Below are 27,048 nucleotides of genomic sequence, written 5' to 3'. Positions count from 1 at the left end.
ATTCTCGCTCCCCATTAGGTGGTCTATAATACACCCCTATAAGTGTTACTACACCTTTCCCATTCCTCAATTCCACCCAAATAGCCTCCCTAGATGAGCCCTCAAATCTATCCTGCAAAAGCACCGCTGTAATATTTTCTCGGTGAAGCAATGCAACACCTTCTCCTCTTGCCCCTCTGATTCTATCACAACTGAAGCAATGAAATCCAGGAATATTTAGTTGCCAATCACACCCCTCCTGCAACCATGTTTCACTAATAGCTACAACATCATATTTCCATGCTCTAAGCTCATCCACCTAGGAATATGAAGGAAAGCTAATGAATAATATTAAACAGGATACCAAAAAGTTTCTTCAGTTATATAAAGTGTAAAAGAGAGGTGAGAGTAGATATTGGTCTGCCGGAAATTGATACTGGAGAGGTAGCAACAGGGACAACGAAAAGATGGATGAACCAAATAAATATTTTGCATCAGCCTTCATACTGGAAGACACTGGTAGCATGCCAGAAGTTTGAGAGTATCGGGGGTAGAAGTGTGAGAAGGTCTTTGGGAAACTGAAAGGTCTGAAAGTCGGTGACCAGATGGTCTACACTCCAGTGTTCTGAAAGGTGGCTGAAGACATTGTGGTGACATAGTAAGGATCTTTCAGGGATCAGTTACTTCTGGCATGGTTCCGGAGGACTGAAAATTGCAAATGTACTCCACTTTTTAAGAAGAGGGAGGCAGAGGAAAGGAAACTATAGGTCTATTAATCTGACCTTAGTAGCTGGGAAGATGTTGGAGTTGATTGTTAAGGATGTGGTTTCAGGGTACTCGGAGGCCCATGATAAAGTAGGCCATAGACAACATGGTTTCCCCCAAGGGAAAATCTTGCCTGACAAATCTGTTGGAATTCTTTGAAGAAATAACAAGCAGGACAGTCAAAGGAAAATTGGTTCATGTTGTGTACTTGGATTTTTTGAAGGCCTTTGACAAGGTACTGCACGTGAGGCTGCAAGAGCACATGATATTACAGGTAAGATTCTAGCATGGATGGAGGATTGGCTGAATGGCAGGAGATATAAAGTGGAAATAAATGGAGCCTTGTCTATTTGGCTGCTGGTGATTAGCGGTGTTCCACAGGGGTCTCTGCTGGGACTGCTTCTTTTTACGTTATATGTCAATGATCTGGATGATGGAATTGATGGCTTTGTGGCCAAGTTTGCAAACACTATGAAGTAGTTTTGAGGAAGCAGAAAGGCTACAGAGGTTAGACAGATTAGGAAATTGGGCAAAGAACTGGCAAATGGAATATAATGTTAGCAAGTGTACGGTCATGCGCTTTGGTGGATGAAACAAAAGAGTAGCCTATTTTGTAAATGAAGAGAAATTTAAAAAAAAGAGGTGCAAAGGGAATTGGGAGTCCTCATGCAGATTCACTAAAGGCTATTTTGCAGATTGAATCAGAGGTGAAGAAGGCAAATATAATATTAGCTTTCATTTCAAGAAGACTAGAACATAAAAACAAGGAATTAATATTGAGGCTTTATAAAGCACTGGCGAGGCCTCACTTGGAGTATTGTGAGCAGATTTGGGCCCTTATCTAAAAAAGGATTTCCTGACATTGGAGAGAGTTCAAAGAGCTTTCACAAAAATGATTCCAGGATTAAAAAGCTTGTCATTTGATGGCTCCAGGCCTCTGCTCACAGAAGAAACCTATTCAAACTTCATTCAAACCTATTGAATGTTGAAAGGCCTTGATAGTGGATGTGGAGAGGATATTTCCTATGATGGGCGAGTCTGAGACCAGAGGACACAGCCTCAGAGTGGAGGGACATCCATTTAGAACAGAGACGAGGAGGAATCTTTAGCCAGAGGTGAATCTGGAATTCGTTGCTATGGCAGGGTGCAGAGTCCAAGTCATTGGGTATATTTAAGGCAGAGATTGACAGATTCTTGATTATAGGATATGAAGGGATACAAGGAGAAGGCAGGAGATTGGGGCTGAGAGGGAAAATGGATCAGCCATTATGAAATGGTGAAGCAGGCTCGATGGACTAAATGGCCTTATAACCAGAGAGCATTATGTTACATATTTGAGTGGGAATGCATTTTATATTGAATTGGAGTTTATAGCTAAGCAGGCAGGTGTATTTAATATTTCAGTAATATTTGAGTAATATTTTAAACATATTGTTGGATTAAGCATTTTTGTAGTTTACTTAATTCATTATGATTATATGTAAGAAGTATGTGAATGGCATATGTCATTATGTCACCACATGATAAGTGAGCATCTCACTAAAAGTAAAACGAAATTGACATGCTTTCATGGGTTCCAATGTTTTTCTTTTGACTTATTACTGGCCTTACAAACATAACAATTCTTCCTTGTCCTACAGTGGTATGATGAAATGATCTGTATGGCTGGCTTGCAAATAAAGTTCTTCACAGTACCTCCATACATGAGACAATAATAAATCAAATTACCAGTTTATCAATTGGAACTGTGCGTGCATTACTCTGTGAGGTGAATGATTTTCTGGAAGTACAGTAAACGGATTGGAAAGAATGTGGCAACAAGAGAAACAGGACTAGGCTATTCTGCTGCTCATGCCTTGTCCTTTTAATAAGAACAAGGCAAATGTTTTACCTCATCTCCACTTTGTGTAGTAACACCATTACTCTTAATTTCCTTCATATCCAAAAGCTATCAATCTCCAGTGTGAATATGCTGGAAAACTAGGCCGCCACAGTCTCTTTGGTAGAGGCTTTTGAAATACCCTCCTCTCTGAAAAAATGTCCTCTCATCTATATCTTAAATGTCCTGCCCCTTATTATGAGATTTTTGTCCCTTCGCTGTATAGGGGAAATGTCAACCCTGCACCATTCCTATCAAACCCAGGAATGTGATTTCATGAGATAAACTTGCATTTTCCAAAAATCCATAGAGTACCTGCCTAGTTTGCTTAATATCTTCTCAAATAACAAAGCACCATCTGGACCCCTCACTTTATTCCTGCTGTTAAGATTCTTAGAAAGAAACCTGACCTATGCATAAAACTCCAAATATGACTGGAACAAGGTGTTTGAACTCGTGTTGAAATCCTCTTGTATAAATACAAATGCATTATTTTCCTTCTAATTGCCAGCTGAATATACACTTTAAGTTCCAGTGATTCACACACAAGTACATTTAGATCCCTCAACACTTAACTTTTTTTTCTGGCAAAAATAGGTCTCATATTTTTCCTGATTTTATTCCATCTGCTATATCCTTGCCCATTTCCTTGACCTGTCTATAATCCCTGAAGCCACTCTGCATCTTCTTCATAGGCAAAAATGCCAGGTAGATTAGTGCAGTCACCAGGTCTTATTATATTACACCTGGTTTCCTTAGTCGAATCATTGATAGATCTAAGTATATTTAGGGCCCCAGCACTAATGTCGGTGGTCCCTGCTTACCACAGCAATCCATGATTGGTCTGATTATACCTACTCTGTCTTTCGTTTATTAACAAATGCTCAGTAGCAACAAATGCTCAAAGCCCCTCCAAAAGTCCAAGTATATCATACCCATTGTTTATCCCTCAACTATATTGCTAACATCAACCTCAAAATAACTCCAACAACATTTTTTAAACATAATTTTATATTCATGAATCCATGTCAACTCTGCCCAATCCTATGATTATTTTCCAAGTGCCCTATTAGAACTTCCTTAAGAATAAATAACAAAAATTTTCATTACAATTCATAACAGGCTAACTGGGAACAAAATACAATATGCAAATCCAGCCTGAAGATATCACCTTGATGAATTTTGTAGTCACAAGGTCATTAAGACCATTAGATCTCCTACAATAGGAACCTCTGCAGCCACGTAATGCCATTACTCCACCACAGACACATTCTGTCACTGATATTTAATTGCTCTTTTTCTTTGAGCTTGGCTTAGTTAATCTGAGGAACGTATCCACTTAAGTCTCTTAAGTTAGAAAAGCAAAGAAAATGAATTAATTTCCTAATGAACAGTGTACTTTTGTTCTTTTTTTCTGCATTTCCATGTTTTAGTTTAATTTCAGATGCATATATCCTGAAAATTTCCCTTTATGACAGTAGCTACTTTGTCTAGTTGTAATGCGATGAATTATTTATTCTAATCAATGTTAAAATGTATTTTCATAACTATTTAAAACCATTTTGTTTATGCAATCAATGTCATATTCTGGAAGTCACAATGTTAATGAGTACCCTTCAAAAGTGTTCAACAATAATTTCAAAATTCTCTTAACTAGATCAGTGGAACTGATAAAATCTGGACTTAAACTGATCTATACATATGTTATAAGTATTACATGCATATATATTTTCATTTCACGAGGAGTGGGAAACCATTCAACCACTTTCCCGTTCAGGTTCATGCTCAAATGCCGCCCTCACCAAAAATGAAATGAGGCCACAGAAGAAATAAAGACCTGGTTGGCTGTGTAAATGTGGCTATCTCACCGATGCTAACTTTGCTCTCCTGCTGGAAGTGAATATTACCATCAGCTGTATGACAGTTCAAGGTATAAATAATTCTCTTCTAACTTATTTGTGAAAGTAACAGCTGAATGATGCATTAACCAATAAATCCTTAGCCAGTGATAGGGCAATCAGTTATCACTCGGGCACCTAAATGACTGCATTGAAAATACTGTTAAGAAGACAGACCAAAAATAGGCTATCTTCAAAAGCAGAAAACACAGAATAATCTTAATAGAAACACTTAGAATAGTTTTAATATTTATATCCTATTAAATAATTTCTAGTTTTATATTGAAACAAAAAAAAAGCTTTCAAAGATTCAAGCAACAACCCTTTTACATGATGCTAGCAAATTTTCACTGATTTCATTTTTATTTAAAGTGAATTAAGGACTTAAGGACTGAGAAATATATGTAAGTAGATACCTCCCTAAAATTAATCCATTTCAGCACTGAATATATTCGACGATTCATAGACAAAAGAACAGGGTAGCACAGGATTATGCTCATGACACCTGTGCTGACCAAGATGTAAATTCAGGCCAATCCCATCTAGCTGTATGTGGTCTATATCCCTCCATTCTTTGCCTGTGCATGTGCTTGTGTAAACCCTTTTAAAAGTTGGTATCATATCTGCTTCAGCTCCTTCTCCTGACAGTGCCATTGGATACCTACCACTGGCTGTGTAAAACTCTTGTTTCATAAATCTCTTTCAAACTTGCTCCCTCTCATCTTAAAGCTAGTATCTGGCATTTCCACCCAGGTGGGGGAAAAAAACTCTGGCTCTTTAACCTATGTTTTTTGTAATTTTATATAAAGTGAACTCTGGTTAATTGGGGCAGATGCCAATTTGGGTCAACTCTTAAAGAACAAAAACAAATCAAGAAAACAGCCGGGATTCCCTTCATTTATCTGGGATACTACGCTGCTTAATTGGGACCGGTGACTGATGCCGACCTAATGTCGACTAATGTCAGCTGCGTGTTATGTTGTGTGGCCATTAGACACCACACTGTGCTTACAGCGAACAGTTTTTAAATAATGTCACTTGTTTGTGCTCAAAAGCAGTGATTTTTGTCACTGACAGTCAGCGACTAATAAGCAGTAAGACAATTTGGAACTGATTTGTTCACTGCGGTTTCAAGCATTTGAGCTTGGAGATGCCAGAAACAGTTGAGAGTGAAAATGAAATGATTTCACTACTTCAACAAGTTAGGAACTATGAAGAATTTGAAGGTATTGACAATCATCTTGAACGCTGTCATGAAAATGAAGACTTGGAGGATGCAATCATCAAAGGCATTGTATGAAGGCAGTCCATTATCTGCACTGGGTGTTTGTGCTGATCTTGTTCATTTGCAGTCAATCCCAAGTACATGGCAATGTACACAACAGTAAGAACTATTAAGAGCTAATACAGCTTTATTCTACTGTAGTAGTTTGTTAGCATTCTAATCCATTTAAATACATAATTTGTTACTCAGTTGTATGGAAGTTTGTCTTTTCTATACCTTTTTAACTATTTCAATGAACTTTGGCTAATTGGGGCAGCTGCTTAATTGGACTAAAACGTACTAGCCCCAATGTGTCCCAATTAACCGGAAGGCACTGTGCTTATATCCATTTGCTCCTCAGCCTTTGATGCTCAGAAAAAAAAATCCGAATTGATTTATTGATTTTTATTTATTTATTGAGATACAGCATGGAGTAGGCTTTTCCAGACCTTTGAGCCATGTCACCTAGCAACCCCTAATTTAACCGTAGCCTAATCATGGGACAATTTACAGTGACTAATTATCTGACCAACCAGTACATCTCTGGACAGTGAGAGGAAACCGGAGCACCCAAAGGTAACCCACGTGGTCACAGGGGGAACGTACAAACTCCTTTGTGCAAACTCTCTTTATAGCTAGTACTCTCTAATCCAGGCAATACACTGGTAAATAGTTTCTGTGCACTCTCCAAAACCTCCACATCCTTCTTGTAATGCAGTAGCACCCTGAACTGCACAAAATATGCTGCTAATTAAAGCATATACAACTGCAACAAAACTTCCTGACTTTATCATTCAGTGTGCGGGACTAAGATCCCCCTGTACATTAATGCTTCTAAAAATCCTGCTACTTACTCTATACTTTCCTCTTACGTTTGATCTTCAAAACTGCAAAACTAAACAATTATTTGGATTGAATTTCATTTTCCATTTTCCTGCTTCATTTTCCAACCAGTCTACATTCCTGCTAACAACCTTCCTCAATATCCACAATTCCATCAATTATCACGTGATTTGCAAATTTACTAATTAGCACACCTATATTTTCATTCAAATTTATTAATATACTGTACAGTATATCACAAACAACAGAGCTCCAAACACTGATCTCTGTGGACCACCACTGGTCCAGACCTCTGGTCAGAATACCAGTCCTCCACCATTATCCTGTCTTCTATGACCAAGCCCATTTTGAATCCAACCCATCAAATCTCCCAGGATCCTATGTGCCTTAATCTTCTGGATCAACCAACCATGAGAGACTTGGACAAAACACTTTATGAATGTCCTGCCTTCAACAATTACCTTCAATACCTTCTCAAAAAACTCAATCAGAATCAGGTTTAATATCTCTGCATATGCCGTGATATTTGTCAGTGACAGCAGTACAATGCAATAATTGATAATATAGGAATAAATAAATTACAGTAAGTATATATAGTAAATAATTAAATTAAAAATAGTGCAAAAACAGAAATAATGGAAGTGAGGCAGTATTCATGGGTTCAATGTTCATCTAGGAATCGGATGGTAGAGGAGAAGCTGGTTGTGAATCGCTATATGTGTGCCTTCAGGCTTCTGTACCTCCTTCCTGATGGTAACAATGAGAAGAGGGCATGTCCTGGGTGAAGGGGGTCCTTAATGTTGGACACTTTCTTTCTGAGACACCACTCCTTGAAGATGTCTTGGATTACAGAGGCTAGTACCCAAGATGGAGCTGAATAATTTTACAACTTTCTGCAGCTTCTAGCAATAGCCCCCCCCCCCCCACATACCAGACAGTGATGCAGCCTGTTAGAATGCTCTCCAAGGTACACCTGTAGAAGTTTTTGAGTGTCTTAGGTGACAAACCAAATCTCCTCAAACTCCAGATATAGCTGCTGTCTTGCCTTTTTTCTAGCTACATCAAAATGTTAGGACCAGGTTAGATCCTCTTGATACCCAGGAAGTTGAAATTGCTCACCCTCTCCACTTCGGATTCCTGTATGAAGATTGGTTCATAATCCCTCCTCTTATCCCTTCTGAAGCCCACAATTACCTCTTTGGCCTTGCAGACGTTGAGTGTCAAGGTTTTTGCTATGACACCAACTCAACTAACTGGTATACTTCATTCCTGTGTGCCCTTGCATCACCATCTGAAATTCTGCCAACAATGGATGTATTATCAGCAAATTTATAGATGCAGTTTGAGCTATGCCTAGTCACACAGTCATGGGTGCGGAGAAAGTAGGGCAGTGGGCTAAGCACACATCCCTGTGGAGCGCCAGTGTCAATTGTCAGTGAGGTGGAGATGTTATTTCCAATCCATACAGATTGTGGTCTTCTGGTTAGGAAGTCAAGGATCCAGTTGCAGAGGGAGGTACAGAGACCCAGGTTTGGTAGCTTATCGATCAGGACTGTAGGAATGGTGGTGTTAAACTGAGATATAGTCAATGAACAGCATCCTGCCATAGGTGTTTGTATTGTCCATGTGATATAAAGCCATGTGAAGAGCCACTGAGATTGCGTCTGCTGTGAACCTATTGTGGTAATTGGTAAATTGCAATGAGTCCAGGTCCTTGCTGAGGTAGGAGTTGATTCTGGCCATAAAAAACTCTCAAAGCATTTAATCACTGTAGATATGAGTGCTACTGGATGATAGTCATTAAGGCAGCTCACACTACTCTTCTTGGGCACTGGCATAATTGATGACCTTTTGAAGCAGGTGGGAACTTCTGACAATAGCAATGAGAGGCTGAAAATATACTTGAATACACCCACCAATTGGTTAGCACAAGTTTTCAGAGCTTTACCAGGTACGCCATCTGGGCCTACCAACTTGCAAGGGTTTGCCCTCGTAGAACAGCCCGGCATCAGACTCCGAGACAGAGATTGCAGGTCATCAGGCGCAACAAGGATCTTCACAGCTGTAGTTATATTCTCCCATTCAAAGCGGGCATAAAAAGCGTTGAGTTCATCTGGCATGAAGTATTGCTGCCATTCATGCCAACAAATTTTGCTGTGTAAGAAATAATGTCCTGCAAACCCTGCTATTTTAAATCCAACCTACCAAGTCTTCCAGGATCCTATGTACCTTAATATTCTGGATCAACCAACCATGAGAGACCTTCACAAAAAAACTTCACTAATGTCCTGCCTTCAACAATTTCCTTTATTACCTCCTCAAAATACTCAATCAAGTTTGTAAGATATGACTTCCCCCATGCAAAACCATGCTGACTGCCCAAATAAGTCAACTTTTTCAAAATATTCGTGGATCTTATCCCTCGAATATTCTCCAATAATTTCCCTATCACTGTTGTAAAGCTTAAAGGCCTACAACTTTCTGGTTTGCCCTTAGTGTCTTCATTAAATAAGAAAACAGTACTGGCCTGGGACACCGCCTGTGATAAAAGAACCTAAAAAGATCTGTCAAAGTTCCACAAATTTCTTCTTTTGCCTCTCTCAGTAACCCAGGGTAGATCCCATCAGGCTTTCGGGATTTATTGGCCATTTTTCTTTCAAGACCCCAACACTTCCTCCACTTGATGTCCACACACCCTAGAGTAGTGGTCGCCAACCAGTCGATCGCGACTGACCGATCGATCTTTGAGACTTTCTCAGTACATCCCCAAAAAAATTAGAAATAAATACACAAATACATTATGCCTGATAAACCTTTTGATGCAAATATGTAGTAACTTCTACTCTGAAAAAGGACCACTCGACAACTTCATGCCCAAAAGGGATGACTTTATCTAGGACAGTAAAACGATATTCACATACAGAGGTTTTCACTAATGCGCACCGGGCAGAAAAGACCGGAAGGAAAACCCCACAACCCCAGAAACAATCTCTCTTTCCAAACAGCTTTACCATGATCCTAATTGGTATTAACTTAACTTTATAATACTCACATTACAACACTTCTCCCCCTTTAAATTCCAACATTCCCCAAATGTAAAGAAATGGGAAACAAAAGCAGTGGTGTCATTAGCTTGGGTACCCCTGAAACTTGTACTAGTGTCTCAGTAACAGTTTACCAATACCAGGAAAGTTGAGGAGCTGAAATTGGGGTTGAAGGCTCAAAGGACATGGATCGACAAGTGTTAAAGGACTTGTCACTCTGTGAATATTTTTCACGACAGTTCAATGAATCCCTGGATGTAATGCAAACAGCTCAGTTTGTTGTATTTGTCAGAATGGCCTTCCAGGATTTTACAACAAAGGAGGACTTAAAGGAGAGAACGAGGGGTGAGGGGTGAGGAGTTTTTAAAAAAATGTCCGTGAAAATGACATCCCCATTCATAAACTGGTGGCAATTACTACTCATGGGGCCCCAGCAATGCGTGGTGTGTGCCATAATGACCCTGATTTTCCCCGACTTCCTGGATTATTACTGTGAGATTCATCAGCAGCCCTTGGCTGGGAAGGTTGTGGACTCTTCTCATGTAATGACACTGGTGGTCAAACTGATAAACTTGATTTGAGCAAAAGCGCTTCTACACTTATTCAAGGCGTTATAGGATGAGCTAGATGCCGCTATGGCCTGTTTGACATGCTAGTTACAGTGTTTTCTTGGCTGAATTAATTTGAAAGTCTGACAAAAGCATTTTATGTAATTAAAATACAATTAGCCCAAATAAAAGGCATCAAATTGGAAGTACAATCTGAGCTGCTTTTTCTCTAAACGATTTAGTAGGTAGATCTTGCCTTTCAGTAAGGCCAAGGTAAGGGATCTTGGGCTTACAAAAGTTTGTGACCACTAGCCTAAAGTATCAGCTTATCCCTGCCTGATCTCGCTGTTCTCCTTCCTTGATTACCAATGTGAATGCCTAATTAAGTATTTTCTTCCACTGGTTCCAGGCAGCTTACCTCTCGCTTTAGATCTGCATATGAGGAAATACCCCACCAATCTCCTTCAGAATCACATGTGCTCCATTAAGACCAACTCTCATTTATCTGGATACAATACGCCAGGGCCCTTTTATCATGAAGGTAGGTTACATCCAACTCTGTGAAGCCTATCCTGTGCAGTGACCTACCATACTGAATGCCTTTTGGAAATCTATACTGCCTCTTAAATACACACTGAATTCTGCTATTCTTACAGAATAAATAAATTTGGCCAGCACAGTTCCCTTTAATTAAATCACATTGGCTGTGCTTAATTGTGTTACGATTTCAAAATGTCCCGATATAATTTCTTTTGATAATGATTGCCATAATTTTTCAATTAATGATGGTCGGTTACCCGACTCGTGCTTTCTCTCTCTCCTTTCGTGAACATGCAAGCCCTGATAGCCTACCCTGCTGTCCACTTCATCTCCAATCTAGATGTCATCTGCAAATTTGCTGATCCACTTAACCACATTGTCATCCAGATCATTAGACCACAATGGACCTAGTACCAATCCTTGTGGCACTCCACTAGTCACAGGCCTCCAGTGAGACAGGCAACCCTCTACTACCACTCTCTGGCTTCTCCCACTAAGCCAATGTCTAACTCAATGTACTGCCTCATCTTGAATGCCGAGCGACTGAACCTTCTTGACCAACTTCCCATGTGGGACCTTGTCAAGTGCCTTGCTGAAGTTCATGTTGACAACATTCACTGGCTTGCCTTCATTAACTTTTCTGGTAAATTCCTCAAAAAACTCTATAGGTTTGGTTAGACACAACCTACTATGAGCAAAGCCTTGCCGCATATTCCGAATCAGTCCCTGTCTATCCAAATACTCACATTTCCAGTACCTTGCATTTCTTATACTCCTCAAGTACCACATTTGTTCCGACTTGCCTATACCTGCTATGCAATTTCTTTCTTAACCAGGCCTCAATATCTCTCAAAAACCAAGGTTCCCTAAACCAGTTAACCTTGCAATTTCTTCTGACAGGGATATACAAGCTTTGAACACACAGAATTTCACTTTAGAAGTCCTCACACTTACCAAAAACACTTTTGCCTATCCTTTAGGAGGAACTGTGCAAAATCTTTCTCAAATTTAGCTGCCATCAAAGTTTTGTCTCCATGTTATGTTTGCTTCATTGTGGAATGACAGTCCTGACAGTAGCAAATGGATCTGTAACAGAACCAATCAAACAAGTTTGCATTGTTGCACTAACAATTTTTCTCAATCTTTCCTGTTACAATGTTATACCTCACTCACCTCCAACATGCATCTGACAGAAATGGTGTCAATCTTTCTAATGGTGATCTCTTCTGCCTCCCATGAGTGCACTGCTGAACCATATTCACCTTTACTAGTAGCTGGCTACAGTATAGAGATGATGGTGAAGGTTATGTATTTTTTTAAATGTCTAGTTCCAAGCCATGGTCAATTTGTTCACATACGGATCTGGGCTTGATGTTCAACATCCAGAAGACAAATGTATTCTGTAAGACCATAAAAACATGATATAGGAGCCAAAGTAGACCATATGGCTCATTGGGTCTGCTCTGCCATTTCATCACGGCTGATCAATCTGTCTTCTCTTGCCTTCCTCCTCTGTATCCCTTCATGCCATGACCAATCAAGAATCTATCAACCTCTGCCTCAAGTATAAGTAAAGACTTGGCCCCCACAGCTGCCTGTAGCAATGAATTTCCACAGATTCACTACACTCTGGCTAAAAAAATTCCTCCTCATCTCCGTTCTAAAAGCTCACTCCTCTATTCTGAGGCTGCGCCCTCTGGTCTTAGACACTCCCATCATAGGAAACATCCTCTTCACAGACCCTCTATCAAGGGCTTTCACCATTCGATAGGTATCTATGAGGTCACCCCTCATTCTTCTGAATTCCGGTGAATATAGGCCCAGAGCCAGCAAACGGTCTTCACATGACAAGCCATTTAATCCTGGAATCTTTATCATGAACCTCCTTTGAACCTTCTCTGGATTCAGCATTGCATTTGCCTTCCTCACCACAGACTCAACTTGCAGATTAACCTTTAGGGAATCCTGCACAAAAACTCCCAAATCCCTTTGCGCCTCACATTTTTGTATTTTCTCTCCATTTAGAAAACAGTCAATCCTTTCACTTCTTCTACCAAAGTGCACGACCATACACTTCTCAACATGGTATTCTATCTGCCACTTCTTTGTCCATTCTCCTAATCTGTCTAAGTCCTCTGTGCCTCTCTATTTTCTCAAAACCACCTGCCCCTCCACCTATCTTCTTATCATCTGCAAACTTCACCACAAAACCATCAATTCCATCATCCAAGTCAATGACATATAACGTAAAAAGAATTGGTCCCACACAGACACCTGTGGAATGCAACTAGTCACTGGCAGTCAATCTGAAAAGGCTCCCTTTATTCCCACTTTCCCTCCATCCAATCAGCCATCGCTTTATCCATGCTAGAATCTATTCCTGTAATACCATGGGCTAGTAGCTTGCTAAGCAGCTTCATTTGTGGCACCTTGTTAAAGGCCTTCTGAAAATCCAAGTACAAAATATCAACTAAATCTCCTTTGTCTATCCTGCTTGCAGTTTCAAACAGATCTGTCGGGCAAGATTTTCTCTTGGGGAAACCGTGCTGATTACGGCCCATTTTATCATGTGCCTCCAAGTACCCCAAAACAATCGACTCCAACATCTTCCCAACATCTGAAGTCAGACTAACCAACCTATCATTTATTTTCTTCTGCCTCTCTCCCTTCTTAATGAGTGGAATGACATTTGCAATTTGCGAGTCTTTCGGAACCATTCCAGAATCAAGTAATTCTTGAACGATCATTACTAATACCTCCATGATCCCTTCAGCCACCTCTTTCAGAACTCTGGGGTTTACACCATCTGGTCCAGGTGACTTATCTACTTTCAGACCTTTCAGTTTCCCAAGAACCTTCTCGCTAGTAACTTCACACACTTTATGACACTTAACACCTGAAACTTTCTCCATACTACTAGTGTTTTCCAGTGAGTCCTGATGTAAAAAACTTACTCAATTTGTCCCCCATTACTATCTCTCCAGCTTTGTTTTCCAGTGATCTGATATCCACTCTTGCCTCTCTTTTACAGTTCATGTATCTGAAGAAACTTTTGGTGTCCTCTTTATGATTTTCTAACTTACTTTGATATTTCATCTTCACCTTCTTAATAATTTTTTTAGTTGCCATCTGTTGGTTCTTAAAGGCTTCCCAATCCTCTAACTTCCCATTAATCTTTGCTCTGTTATATGCCCTCTCTCTAGCTTTTATGTTGGCTTTGACTTCTCTTGTTAGCCATGGCTGTGTCATCTTGCCTTTAGAATACTTCTTCCTCTTTGGGATGCACATATCAAGTGCTTTTTGTATTGCTTCCAGAAATTCCAGCCATTGCTCCTCTGCCATCATCTCTGCCAGTGTTCTTTTCCAATCAGTTCTGGCCAACTCCCCTCTCATACCTCTGTAATTCCATCTTACTCCACTGTAATACTCATCCATCTGACTTTAGCTTCTCTTTCTCCAGTTTCTGGGTGAATTTGATCGTATTACGATCCCTCCTCAAGGGTTCTTTTACCTTAAGCTCTCTAATCAATTCTGGTTCATTAGACAGCAGCCAATCCAAAATAACTGATCCCCTAGTGGGCTCAACCATAAGCTGCTCTAAAAAGCCATTTCATAGGCATTCTAGAAATTCTCCCCTTGGAATCCCACATCAACCTGATATTGCCAATCTATCTGCATATTGAAATCCCCATGACTGTTGTAACAGTATCCTTTAGGTATGCATTTTATATCTCCCATTGTAACTTGTAGACCACATTCTTGCTACTGCTTCAGAGTTTGTCTACAATTCCTATCGGGTTCTTGTTACCCTGGTGGTTCCTTTGTTCTATTCACAATGATTCAACACCTTCCAACCCTATGTAACCTCTTTCTAATGATTTCATTATTTTTTACCAACAGAACCACACCACCCCTTTGCCTTCCTGCCTATCCTTTTGATACAAGGTGTATCCTTGAACATTAAGCTCCCAGCTACAATCTTCTTTCAGCCATGATTCAGTGATGCCTCCAACATCATTCTTGCCAATCTGTAAATATGCTACAAGTTCATCAACCTGATTCTGTGTACTGTGGCTCAGAAGAGCAGAGAGGTAAACCTATATAACACCTATAGTCCTGTATTTACCCTTTTTGATTTTGCCCACATTTAACATTGCAACTCATCCTTTTGACTGTAATTTTGCCCTAACATCAGCCTCTCCTTGCTAGAGTCTCACTACCCATTGCATCTGTTCGTAACCCAACTACCTTATCTTCAACACTATCACTCTGGTTCCTATCACCCCACCAAATTAGTTTAAACCCACCTGAACAGCTCTAGCAAACCTGGCCTAAAGGATATTGGTTCTCCTCTGCTTCAGGTGAATCCCGTCCCATTTGTACAGGTCATACCTTCCCCAAAATAGATCCCAATGATCCATAAATCTGAACCCCTGACCCCAGCACCAATTCCTCAGCCACACATTCACCTGCCAAATCAACGTATTCTTACCTTCACTGGCACATGGCACAGGCAGGAATCCAGAGATTATTACCCCGGAGGTCCTGTTTTTTTAGCTTTCTACATAGTTCCCTAGAATCCCTCTTCAGGACCTCCTCACCTTGCCTACCTATTTCATTGGTGCCAATATATACCCAGACTTCTGACTGTTCACCCCCGCACTTGAGAATTTCAAAGACATACAAGATACCCCTGAACCTGGTTCCAGGGAGGCAACATCCAGGCGTCTCTACCGCGCCCACAGAACTTTGTCTCTGTTACTCTGACTAAAGAATCTATCACTACTCCAGTCCTCTTTACCTCTCTGCTCTTCTGAGCCACAGCACCAGACTCAGTGCCAGGGAGCCGGTCACTATGGCTCCCCACCCACGGGTAGGTCATCCCCCTCAATAGTATCTAAAGTAATATACTTATTATTGAGGGGAACGGCCACACGTGTACTCTGCACTTGCTATGCATTTCCCCTCCTTCTCCTGACAGTCACCTAGTTACCCATCTTCCGTCCCCTAGGGGTGACTACCTGCCTATAGCTCCTGTTTATCATCTCCTCATTCTCCCGTATGACCTGAAGGTCATTGAGCTGCAGCTCCAGCTTCTTAATACGTTCTCTCAGGATCTGTAGCTCAGTACACCTGGTGCAGATGTGTTCACCTGGGAGATGGGAGATCTCTCGGTCTTCCCACATGCATAAATTAATGCCCTGGAACCATTCTCACTATAATAAACACAAAGTACACTGCAGATGCTGGGGTTAAATCAACATGTACAAACACACTCGAGGAACTCAGCAGGTCGGGCAGCATCTGCGGAAAAAGAGCAGTCAATGTTTCGGGCTGAGACGTTGACTGCTCGTTTCCATGGATGCTGCCCAGCCTGCTGAGTTCCTCCAGCGTGTTTGTACGTGACCATTCTCATTATACTATGCACTAATACAAAAGGAATGAACACCAAGTAAGAATACAGAGAAAGTAACTTACAGGTCAATTTGCCTCATCCAAACCCGATGAGCCAAAGTCATTCTAAAGACTGACACACTCTGAAGAATGGCCACTCAGGAACTGGAGTTATTCTTTTGACCATTTCTAATGAATCCCTCTTGCTGACTGGTTGTTCCTCAAATAAGAAAAACTGCCATGAAGCTGCTTTTGAAATCTCGATCGCTGCGCTGATTAAAAAGTAGCTCTTTTCACACACCCTGGTGTGGATTGTCCAATTCCATTCTACCAAACTGCCCCTGACTATGCATGTTCAAGCAAGACTCTGCAAATCATGAAACACATCTCATTTCTTAGAATAGGGCAGCAAAGGCAGACACTAATGATGAAATTCAGCACCGCTTCAGTATGGTGACATAGCCAATGGTCTATCAAGGGAAAGAGCATTTGAGCGTAAAGGTCTCAGGTCTGGTACAAAATTTATGGTCTATTGGCAGCAGTGATCCCTGCCACCCCTAAATGATCTGTGGACTGGACAGCAAATCTCAAAACACTGAAAAACTATTAACAATCGTGTACCTGGAAAATCTTCCAAGTTCCCTGGAAGAATAAATGAACCATTATCAATGTCTTCTCCCACGACAGTATTCCCAACATTAGGGCCCTGGTTACACCCAGGCAGCTATATTGGAAAGGCCAAGTTCTTTACATGTCCAATACTAGACTCTTTGGAGATACGCTGCCTGTGTTTCTGGGAAGAGTTTACCACAACTCAAAGATTCAAGGATCTGCTCAAAATGTCCTTGAACAACATTGCACTCTACAGACACTGGGAACATTTTCTCAGTCTGTTCAAAGTGGAAAAGGAGGGTTCAAGACGATATTGAGAGCATTAAGTCCTTGAACCAGGAGCACAGAGGCCCTGCATCGGTGGTGGAATTAGAGCACCACATCACAAAGTACACGCCTGCCTGGCCAATACGCCCCCTCCTAACCCAATTGTGGAAGAGTCTGAAAGTCCCACATGAGGCTCATCAGCCACCACAGAGCACAAAAACTAGAGTGGAGTCAAGTCAGCTCTAACCTGGAGGAACTGCCTAAGAGATAGAGGAAGAAGGAGGAATCAATTGGATTGCAGATCTAACCTGGTTAATGATCTGAAAAATAACTCCTTAGAGGGGTCTCAACAGGGTGTCACTCCACTGCTGTACCTCATGCCATGGAGGCTGGTATTGAAACACTTGGTGCCAACCAGTGCCATGTATGTTTGGGACAACTACATTTGACTATAAATGCACGGACACCACCACCCAGGACATGGCCTTTTCTAGTTGTTACCATCAGGAAGGAGGTACAGAAACCTGAAGGCACACACTCAGTGATTCAGGAACAGCTTCTTCCCCTCTGCCATCCGATTCCTAAATGGGCACTGAATCCATGAACATGACCTTACTACTTTTTTTAAATTTCTGTTTTTGGACTAATTATTTTAATTTAAATTACTTAATACACTTATATACTTACTGTAATTCAGTTCTTTTTCTATATTTATCATGGACTGCATTGTACTGCTGCCGCTGTTAACAAATTTCACAACATATGCCAGTGATATTAAACCTGATTCTGAAAGTTCAACACTGTCATTTAAAGTGATTTGTGCCGACACACAGTGATGCATGCATGAAACTGAAAAGTCAGTCTAGAGTAACAAAACTCAGTAACATTTCCCCCCAGGATGAATAGAAAAGATCATGATACATACAGAGGACTTTGTGCAAGATAGTTACTTATACCTCTTCCTGTCAATTTTCAACTTTAATTTCTTTGCTTCATGGTTGAACTCCCTATAAAATACCCACCTATGCAAACAACAAGCAACTAGATACAAATTGAGAGTTAAATATTTACATTTACAAGCAGCTCTCCCATAACATCACCTGTGGAAAGTCTACAGTGCAACTGCAATTGTGTAACAACTGGCCTGGTTGTTACAGGCCTCTTTTGAACAAATCACCTCTTTGCACAGTTAAATATAACTAAATACCATAAGTGGTCATAAAACACCAGAGTGCTTAAAGATCCTCGGGGAAGTGGCTACAATATTGGTCACAGTGTTGGGTTTTAAACAGCATTTTACAAGAGGAAAAGCAGAAAGGTTTGTGCCTTCTCATGTGTGACAGCTAATGAAGTATATTCTGAGATCACCAAGAAGGACACTGATGCTTTGGAGGGTTATATAACTGAAAGATGCTTTAGAAATGGGAGGTCTGGAACCAATGGGAGGAGATGGACAAAATAACTTTGTACTGTACCTCACCTCCTCAGAATATCTCAAAGCTTCACAGAAACGGTGCTTTCAATACTTTGTGACATTTATAAAATGAATAGAGTTAGAACTTGACTGTTTTAAAGTTGGAAATCAAACTTCTGAGTTTATTTTGTGACAAATAAAATCAAATATTCTAGCTTCTGTGTCATATTTTCTATCAATATGACTTAAATTTTCTGCATTCAAACTCGCATTTAAATAAACAAAAAACACTGCATGAGAGAAATTTTTGTGCAACCTTGATGTGGGGGTACTGGTCAAGTAATACAAGCCAAGTGATCTCACACAGATGAACATGGAAAGCTAGATGTTGCATAACTCCATGAACTCCACAATGTTGTAAGCTGCTGTCAATCTCTTGAAGGCAAAAAGCTCAGTATTAAGTAAGCACTATATGCTGCCACAGTTTATTTTCCCTTGAGAATAGATGCCATACTTCTGTCTTTATTTACATTTTTTAACAAGTAATTTCAATGAGCAGTCACAGGTATTCTAGCTCATGTGTCAAGTGCTCCCCTACACTTGTAGTGCTTTAAAAAATATATATATTTAGAGATACAGCATGGTAAGAGGCCCTTCCAGCCCCTTTACACCTGTGACCAATTAACCTACTGACACATGTGTCTATGGATTGTGGGAGGAAACCAGAGTACCCAGAGAAAACCCACGTGGTCACAGTCAGAATGTACCGACTCTTTACAGGCAGTGGCAGAATTGAACCCAGGTCCCTGCTGCTGTAACAATGTTACGCTAACTGCTATGCTACCATGCCATAGTTTCATGTTGGTAAATTCATTTGAGGCTAAAAAATGACGTAGTGCTTTTCCGGCATATATGACGAATAAACTCTTCTTGGGCTTCAAGCAGGGTACAGGTATCGATTATAACTGATGTTTCCTGATGATGGTCGATACCTATACCGTGCTTGATGTCTGAGAGAGTTTACTTGTCATTTGAGTGTTTATCTCAGAGAAATTAAATTCATTTTGATGTTGTTGGATTCCTTTGCTTCTTTTCAGAAAGTGGCAAGGAAATATAAGTGTGATGAAATGCATAAATCCAATTATATATAAACACAGGCACACACACACACACACACACACACACACACACACACACACACACACACACACACACACACACACACACACACACACACACACACACACACACACACACACACACACACACACACCAATATTGCTCATGGCAAGGTGTAGCAGCTATTGTGCCAGTGCAGCCAGGAAAGTGGAGGAGCCACATGGTGACACAGCCATTTGCATACTTTCCCAATGACTGTGTGGCTTTCCTTCCAAATCCAACAAATCTCCCTAGTGTAGGCGGGTGGTAGTACTGATAAAACTGCATGGAAAATAGTTTATAGGGAAAACTAATGGGGGAAATGTGATTCCTCTGTATTCTGGCATTAACTGAGTGTGCTGTAAGGCTGCCTTCTATCTGAAAGGAAATTGGGATAATTTGAATTTTTTTAAAAAAGGTACAAGGACGTTATATCACAGAAAGAGGACTTCATTATTTTAGTGCTATGATTTGTCACTTAATATCACTACTTCTGTTATTCTTCCCCGAATCAATGGAAATTAAGTTATAGAACCTTACAGCAGAGAATGAACCAATTTTTGCCCATCTTAAATGTGGTGGTGCTTCGAAAGAATTGTCCATTTGGATTTCTCACCAAATTTCTGTAAAATCCTTCTTCGGTCTCTTGGCATAGCTGGAGAGTATCATCCCTGGGGTTGATATTGTTTTGGAAAAAGGAAGCCCAAAATTGTAACAAAACTTCAACTGAAACTCGACCTGTAATGTTCCGTTTAACGTGGCTTTCTTGATTTTGTATTCAAGCAAAGTTTCCCATACATTTTCTTAACTGTGCTATCAACTTGTTTTGAAGCTTTCAAATACAGTGAAACTATTTCACTCTAGCAATTCTATCAGAGTAATAACATTATGCCACTTTTTTTTATCTTGTTTGTCCCTGATTTTTTGGTTATCTACAATTAATTACATCTGCCATCTGTTTGTCCTTTCCACTCCCACACACATATTCTAATACCCAAGCCCAGTGTGTTTTTATATATCCAGTAAAGAAATGGCTTCAACTTTAAATCACTGGAGGATCCTTTCTCTTCCGTTAGAAAACACAACTGATATCTATACCTGAACTGCAAATTATGATCATTCCCTTAATCTCAATCGCTTCTATTTCCTAACTTATTATTTGGTGTTTTACTAAATACTAAACCAATATATAGAAAATGTTGGAAAGGCTCAGATCAGAGAGCACAAATGAAAAGGAAGGGCTGAACTACTATTAACTTGTTTCACCTGCCACAGATGCTGCAGGATGTGTTGGGTGTCTCCACCATTTTGCATTTGATCTCATGTTGTTTCCAGTGCTTGGAGTTTCGTTAAATTAATTTTCATTTGTTAAATGCTAACTGGTTGTAGATTTCTGCAATCAAAACATTTTTAGTCTGTACTGCAGAAATTGCTGGCTAGCGTTAATGATAAGCGAAAATTGGCACAGGTTTACTTGTCTGAGAATATGTCATCTATTTCTGGGAAATGTGTCATCCATTTAGTTTAGGTTAGAATGCTTTTCACAGTTGGCATGGGTAGGCCTGTAAGATCAGCATCTCACTGTTACTGACCCACATATTGCACAAGGTAAACTCTGCATGACTGGGTGAACGATAGAGGAGGATGGAACTGGTATACGTAACCCCATTTCCCAGGAACACTAAGATTCTATTCCTAAATATCTATTGTAGATTTGAAGCAAAACTTAATTGTTAGCAAACAAGTCAGTTGAGTACAACACACCGCTGAACAAACGGGACTAGAATCGAGGCAAATAGGTCAGCATCCATCATCGGGGACACCTGCTACCCAGGCCATGCTGCCACCAGGAAGGTGGTACAGGAGCCTTGGGTCCCACACCATCAGGTTCAGGAGCAGTTATTACCCTTCAGCCGTCAGACCCCACAACCAGCATGGAGAACTCCGCTCACCTCAGCACTGAACTGCTAGGGACTCTACAACCCGTGTTCTCAATATTTTTAGCTTTTTATGCTTGCATAGTTTGACTTCCTTTGCCCATTTTTTATTTGACAATGTCTTGTGTAGTTTTTAATTGATTCTATCGTGCTTATTTGTATCTACCGTGAATGTCTGCAAGAAATCGAATATCGGCAGTATATGATGACATGTACTCTGATAACAAACTTACTTCGAACTTTGGATTTTAGTTATTTGGAGAGCGAAGGGCCGTTTTCCTTTTCTGTGCCCCAACGCCATGAGATCACTTTATTTGGAATTGTTATGGTAATCTTCCGAATATCTCCCAAGCTTCCCCTTGACAGGACTACAACAATCACATTAATTGAAAGAGCAAAGCTATCCACCTCAATATTGTCATTTCTGTTCAAAGACCCGACCGTACACCAGTTATGTGCACTTACTTTTTCCACGGTCATGCTCCGTGTTTCAGGCGAATGAGTTTCACCCACGTAGAATCCTGCCCCCGAAATGACATGGACACCAGTTTCCCGAGAAAGGCGCTGGAGAGTTTTCACATCTCTGCAAATCCCCGTCGTTGTGTTTTCCACAATGGTTCCACCACCCACCCTCTTAAAATGCAGCAGCTCCTCTTTCACCACTTCAGTCTCCTCGTTCAGCATCAGGTTACTTTTGTGACTGTACGGGTTCTGTTTGAGCCAATACAAGTTGTTCATGGATATCGGCATTTCCGAGTACTCTTCTTGACCATGGGGTGGTGGAAAGTAGCAAACCGCAAAAGACAAGGCCAAGTGTTCATGAGTCAGGGTGCGACCCAACTGGCTAGGATCGATCAGACCCAGCACAGTCTGAACTTTCCCACTTAACCCTGTCATCTTCTTGCAATGTACCTGAAAACTAGCAACAACAATCGATTAGGCGTTGTTTGTTTGCTACACCGTGAGCTTGCTATTCCTCTGTGATTTAACTAGAGTTGAATTTTAAAAAAGGAGTAGTTAAAATGAGTTCGCAACGTCAAAGGATAGCCTTAAGTCATTGTAAGGCTAGAATGGAATGCAATGTCAAACCAGTGTGCTAGTTTTTCGCACTCTTTGAACGCAACAGATTAAAGATACGTCATAAAACGTATCATAACTATTTGTAGCTGTTCCATATAGCATCAACTTTCTAGAGAGGGAGGGCAAAAATCAGCAATTCATTTCTTTTAGTCCGGCAGAACACGTTCACTCTTATTTAACTTGCACTTTAAACTGCTAAGTAACGAAACACGGTTGCACTATTTAGATCCCGATTTACCTGCCACTCGGCAGCTCGATGCCCCGGGGCACTTGTCAATCCCGGGAGCCCCCGTCAAGCTTGCCTGTCAATCTCCAGTTCCGGGTATCGCGGCGCAGACCGCCTGTCAAACACTGGCTTACCCGCACTTCGCCAATCGGCGCCACGTTTGCTCTCGCGAGTTTTCCCTTGTACTCAACGGAATCCTCCCGCAATGCCGTGAACTGACCTCGAATGGCGGAGTTGTGATGGAAAGTCTTTGATTTCAAATGTTAATTCTATTTCCCGCTTCGCAGATGCTGCTTGAAGTCCCGTGTATACCCTTACTTTGTTATCTGTATTTGAGATTTGCAGCACCTGGGGTATTCCGCCTTTGGGATTTTCCTTCTCTGTCCTTGAGCTTTGTATTTTGCGAATTACTGTTCAAACAAAGTAATTTTCCTACAAATGGAAGCTTTTCATATGCTGGAACCGAAGGCAGAAAATTCTCAAAAAATAGTAGAGGAAAGAGAAACAATGTCCAGGTCAAAGACACCTCAGTAGAATTGGGAAAGTGGGATAGTTTTACGTTGCAGAAATAGAGCAAAGGGAGTATCCCTGAAGGATGGCCAATAACTTCAGTGGTCGCAGATCTTCTTGGTTAATAGATTTGTGATGGCCACTCACTGGAAAATACTCAACAGTTCAGACAGCATCTGTTAGAATCATTTTCTGAGTTAGCCTGCAGGATAATGTGCTTTAGGGTTGTAGGTGATGACATACATGTACCCTGATAATAAAATTTACCTTGAATCAACCACTTCCTTTGTCTTGACAATTTCCCCATGGAATTAGAGATGTAGCTCATTCACCCTGGTTTCATAAGAGACTGCAGCTGCTGGAGCAGCAAGCAATCTACTGAAGAACTCATTTGCGGAGCTAGCTCGATGGGCTGAATGGTCTAATTCTGCACCTATGTCTCATGGTCCAACTCAGCGTGTTGAGCAGCATTTGAGGAGATATTGGAATTGTTGATGTTTCGGTTTAAACATTGCATTATCAGGTCCCTTCCTCAACAACCCCTTTCCTTCCATAGTGAGCCCATTGAGCGGTTAAAATGTATACAATCATAGAAACCCTTGACCTCTACTAGCTGGAAGGACAGAGCACGGAAGTTTCCCTTGAAGCAACACACTGACTTGGAAGGATATCGTCAGTTTCCCTCAAGGTGTCATCTCGATCCAAGGTGTCAAGGAATCATACGTTTAACATAGTATGAGAAATTTCTTCCTCAGAAAATCATGAATCTTTGAAATTTGTCAGGTCTGTGCCCACTGACACCTCCCAGACTCCACCAAGCTAATAGGATTCACTTGGCACTCATTCCAGACTCATCACCTGCAGCCTGTTGAAAGCCATTTCTCATCCACAGTTCATGTTCACTCATGGAACCAGCTGGTTTCAACCACTTGCTCCTAGCTTTCACTCTCCCTACCTAAAGTTGACCTCATCGCCAGTTGTGTTTAGGTTCTTCTCTCTCTCTTAGTGTCCCCACATGGGTTGTTATTTAGCAGTCTCTCCTTAAAGTTGTCGCTCACTGCTGCATCATCTCTGCTGCCCTGCCTTTCAACATTTCCTGACAGGATGAGTGACACACCGATTGACCCAGCAGGGTATGCTCATCTAAAGGAAATCAGCTGCTGACGTGAGCTCAATACTCAGAAGCAGCAGGAAACAACGGACCATCGGCCTGCCAGTCTCATCCAACTCTCAGCTTCAGCGCAGCACCTCATCACCAGTTCGCTCTTCCTGTCTCTGAGACCCAGATTCCTGTGCCCAAGGCTTCAGTGGATCTCCAACTCAATGCCATGACTTCCTGTCCCAGTGCTTCTTACACTTTGAGCTCCAGTCATCTCTGTATTCTATGGACCGGGCCAAGATCACCTTCCTTATCTCTTTTGACTGGGGAAGCCTTGATTTGGGCTGTCGCTGTACGGGACAGCAAATCCACCGTTTGCAATAGATATGGGGATTCCACTGCTGAGATGCACCGGGTTTTTGATCAGTTGAGAAGTGGAAGGGAGGCAGCAGATCTGATACTTCACCTGTTTCATAGAGGGCTATGCAGTAGGGTAATTGTAGGCAGTTTCTAGAGTAGGTTACAAGGTCGGCACAACATTGTGGGCCGAAAGGCCTGTAATGTATTGTTGCTTTCTATGATTCATGCTCTGTATTAATTACACTGTGGAATTCAGGACCTTGTGGCTGAGTGCAGCCAGAATGTAGGAGCGGCTGTTGGTCCATTACCATCATGGCCTCTCGGAGTACTGGAAGGATGAGTTGTCCATCCAGGAGACATACGTCAGCCTTGAATGTCACATCAGTCTGGCTCTCCGTATTGACAAGTGGCTTATGAAACAAACCTCCCAATCATCATCTGGATCCCTAGTTCTGTTCCCCGAACCAGATCAGGTTGCAAAACCCCCATAACCGATGCATACAGAACCCATGCCATTAGGGACAGCTCCCTTCATCCCCCAGGAATGCAGGCATTGGTGAAGAGACAACTCATGTGCCTATTGTGGAACAGCCAACCAGCAACGCATCGAATGCCCACATCATCCCGGAACATGACACCTCCAGGTAGAAACGAGGGCCTTCTATCTGGTAAACTCTCCCAGCCCCTAGTTCCAGCACCATAGGTTGCCTCACTCTCTCTGTCCTCCTCTAGACTTCGTTGGGTCTACACACACAGGATGCTCTAGGGGATTCTGACAACTTTCTGGATTGGGTTCTATGTATGGAGCTTGGACTCCCTACTGAATCCATCTCTCACCCTTTCAACATCATGGTTATTTACAGATGTCCCTTGGGGTCCCTTAGTCAGAACGTGCATGTGGCCTATGCACATGAGCAGTGGAGAGCACCGCAAGTCCATTCAATTCCTTCACATCATAACTCCTCTCATCATGGGTTACCCCTGGTTCTCCACTCACAACTTCCATTTTGCCTGGTCATTAAGTACACTGCTGAGTTGGGACCCACCTGTCAGACTGCCCACTTGCAACCTCAGTTAACTTCATGCTGTGAATCTGTGGAGACTGAGGAAACCGTCAACCTCATCAAACTCCTACAGGAGTTAGTCGCAGCATTAGTCATCAACTTCAGTAAAAGGGAAGCCAGCAGTCTGCCACCTGCCAGACCACGTGATCGTGTGATTGACCTTCTCCTTGGCACCCCCCCTCCAAAAGGCTGTCTGTTCTCCCTCTCTCCTCCTCAGGTCCAAGCCATGAAAGACTACGTTGCCGAAGCACTACAGCATGGCTTCATTGACCTGTCCAGTCCCCAGCTAGTGCAGGATTTTTCTCTGTCAAAAAGAAAAATGGAGGTCTTCATTCCTGCATTGAGTCCCATGGACTCAACAGAATAACCACGAAGAACTGATGCCCTCACCCCTTGATAGACAGTGCACTTGAAACATGCCACAAGGCCCAGATTTCACCAAACTGGATCTATGGAGCAGTGACAAACTGATCAGAATCCAGCAAGGGAATAAGTGGAAGATGGCTGTCGTGTCCATTCAGTCCTTCAGCATCTCCTCAAAAGCCAGCAATACTTCAAGTTAGAAAAGTTCAAGTTCCACACTGTTGTCATTTCCTTCTTGGGTTACATCCTTTTTCCCCAAGGCATAACCATGGACCGAGAGATAATATGCACCATCATTGAGTGTCCCCGACCATGCCCCCTCATACAATTACAACTCTTCTTGGGCTCCGCCAACTTCTACCACCTTTTCATCAGAAACTATAGCCAAATTGCTGCCCCTCTCACCTCCCTCACCAAGTCACCTACCTCAGGCACAGCCTGGTCCAAAGCAGTGGACCACACTTTCGAGGATCCCAAGAGACACATCACCACTGCTCCCATTCTCCATCATCCGAACTGCACCGGACCTCTTGTGGTTGAGGTGGATGCATTTGTCGTAGGCGACAGGGCCATCCTCTCTCAGCAAGGATGGATGGGAAGGCATATCCCTGTGCCGCCTTCTCACACAAGTTCAATCCTACCCAGTGGCATTATGGATCAGAGGAAAGAGAACTACCTGCTATCAAATGGGTCTTGGAGGAATGGAGATACTGGCTGATGGGAAACATCAAACCCTTCCTGATCTGGACCGTGGACCGATGACAGACAACACTATACAACAGACACAACAACTCAACTGACATT

At 41.7% G+C, this 27,048-nt stretch overlaps 1 protein-coding gene across 4 annotated transcripts in view; it reads right to left on the bottom strand.

Moving 5' to 3' along the window:
• Window positions 1-22,997, bottom strand: part of pter (phosphotriesterase related) — a 61,678-nt gene extending 38,681 nt beyond the window's left edge. For 2 of the 4 annotated variants that reach the window (XR_012100025.1, XM_073054582.1), the window contains exons 1-2: window positions 22,861-22,997; window positions 22,008-22,461 (exon numbers count right to left, since the gene is read on the bottom strand). Coding sequence is in view for 3 of the 4 variants with exons in the window: in XM_073054582.1 (XP_072910683.1) it covers window positions 22,008-22,439 (432 nt within the window). In the remaining variant the exon portion in view is untranslated. Of the gene's footprint in view, window positions 1-22,007; window positions 22,811-22,860 lie in introns of those variants that run through there. The other 2 variants (XM_073054584.1, XM_073054583.1) reach the window with 2 other exon arrangements.
• Window positions 22,998-27,048: the final 4,051 nt, after the last annotated feature.

This window comes from Hemitrygon akajei, chromosome 8, assembly GCF_048418815.1.
Source record: "Hemitrygon akajei chromosome 8, sHemAka1.3, whole genome shotgun sequence".
NCBI classification, from domain to species: Eukaryota; Metazoa; Chordata; class Chondrichthyes; order Myliobatiformes; family Dasyatidae; genus Hemitrygon; species Hemitrygon akajei.
This window is presented reverse-complemented; position numbering and strand designations above follow the sequence as displayed.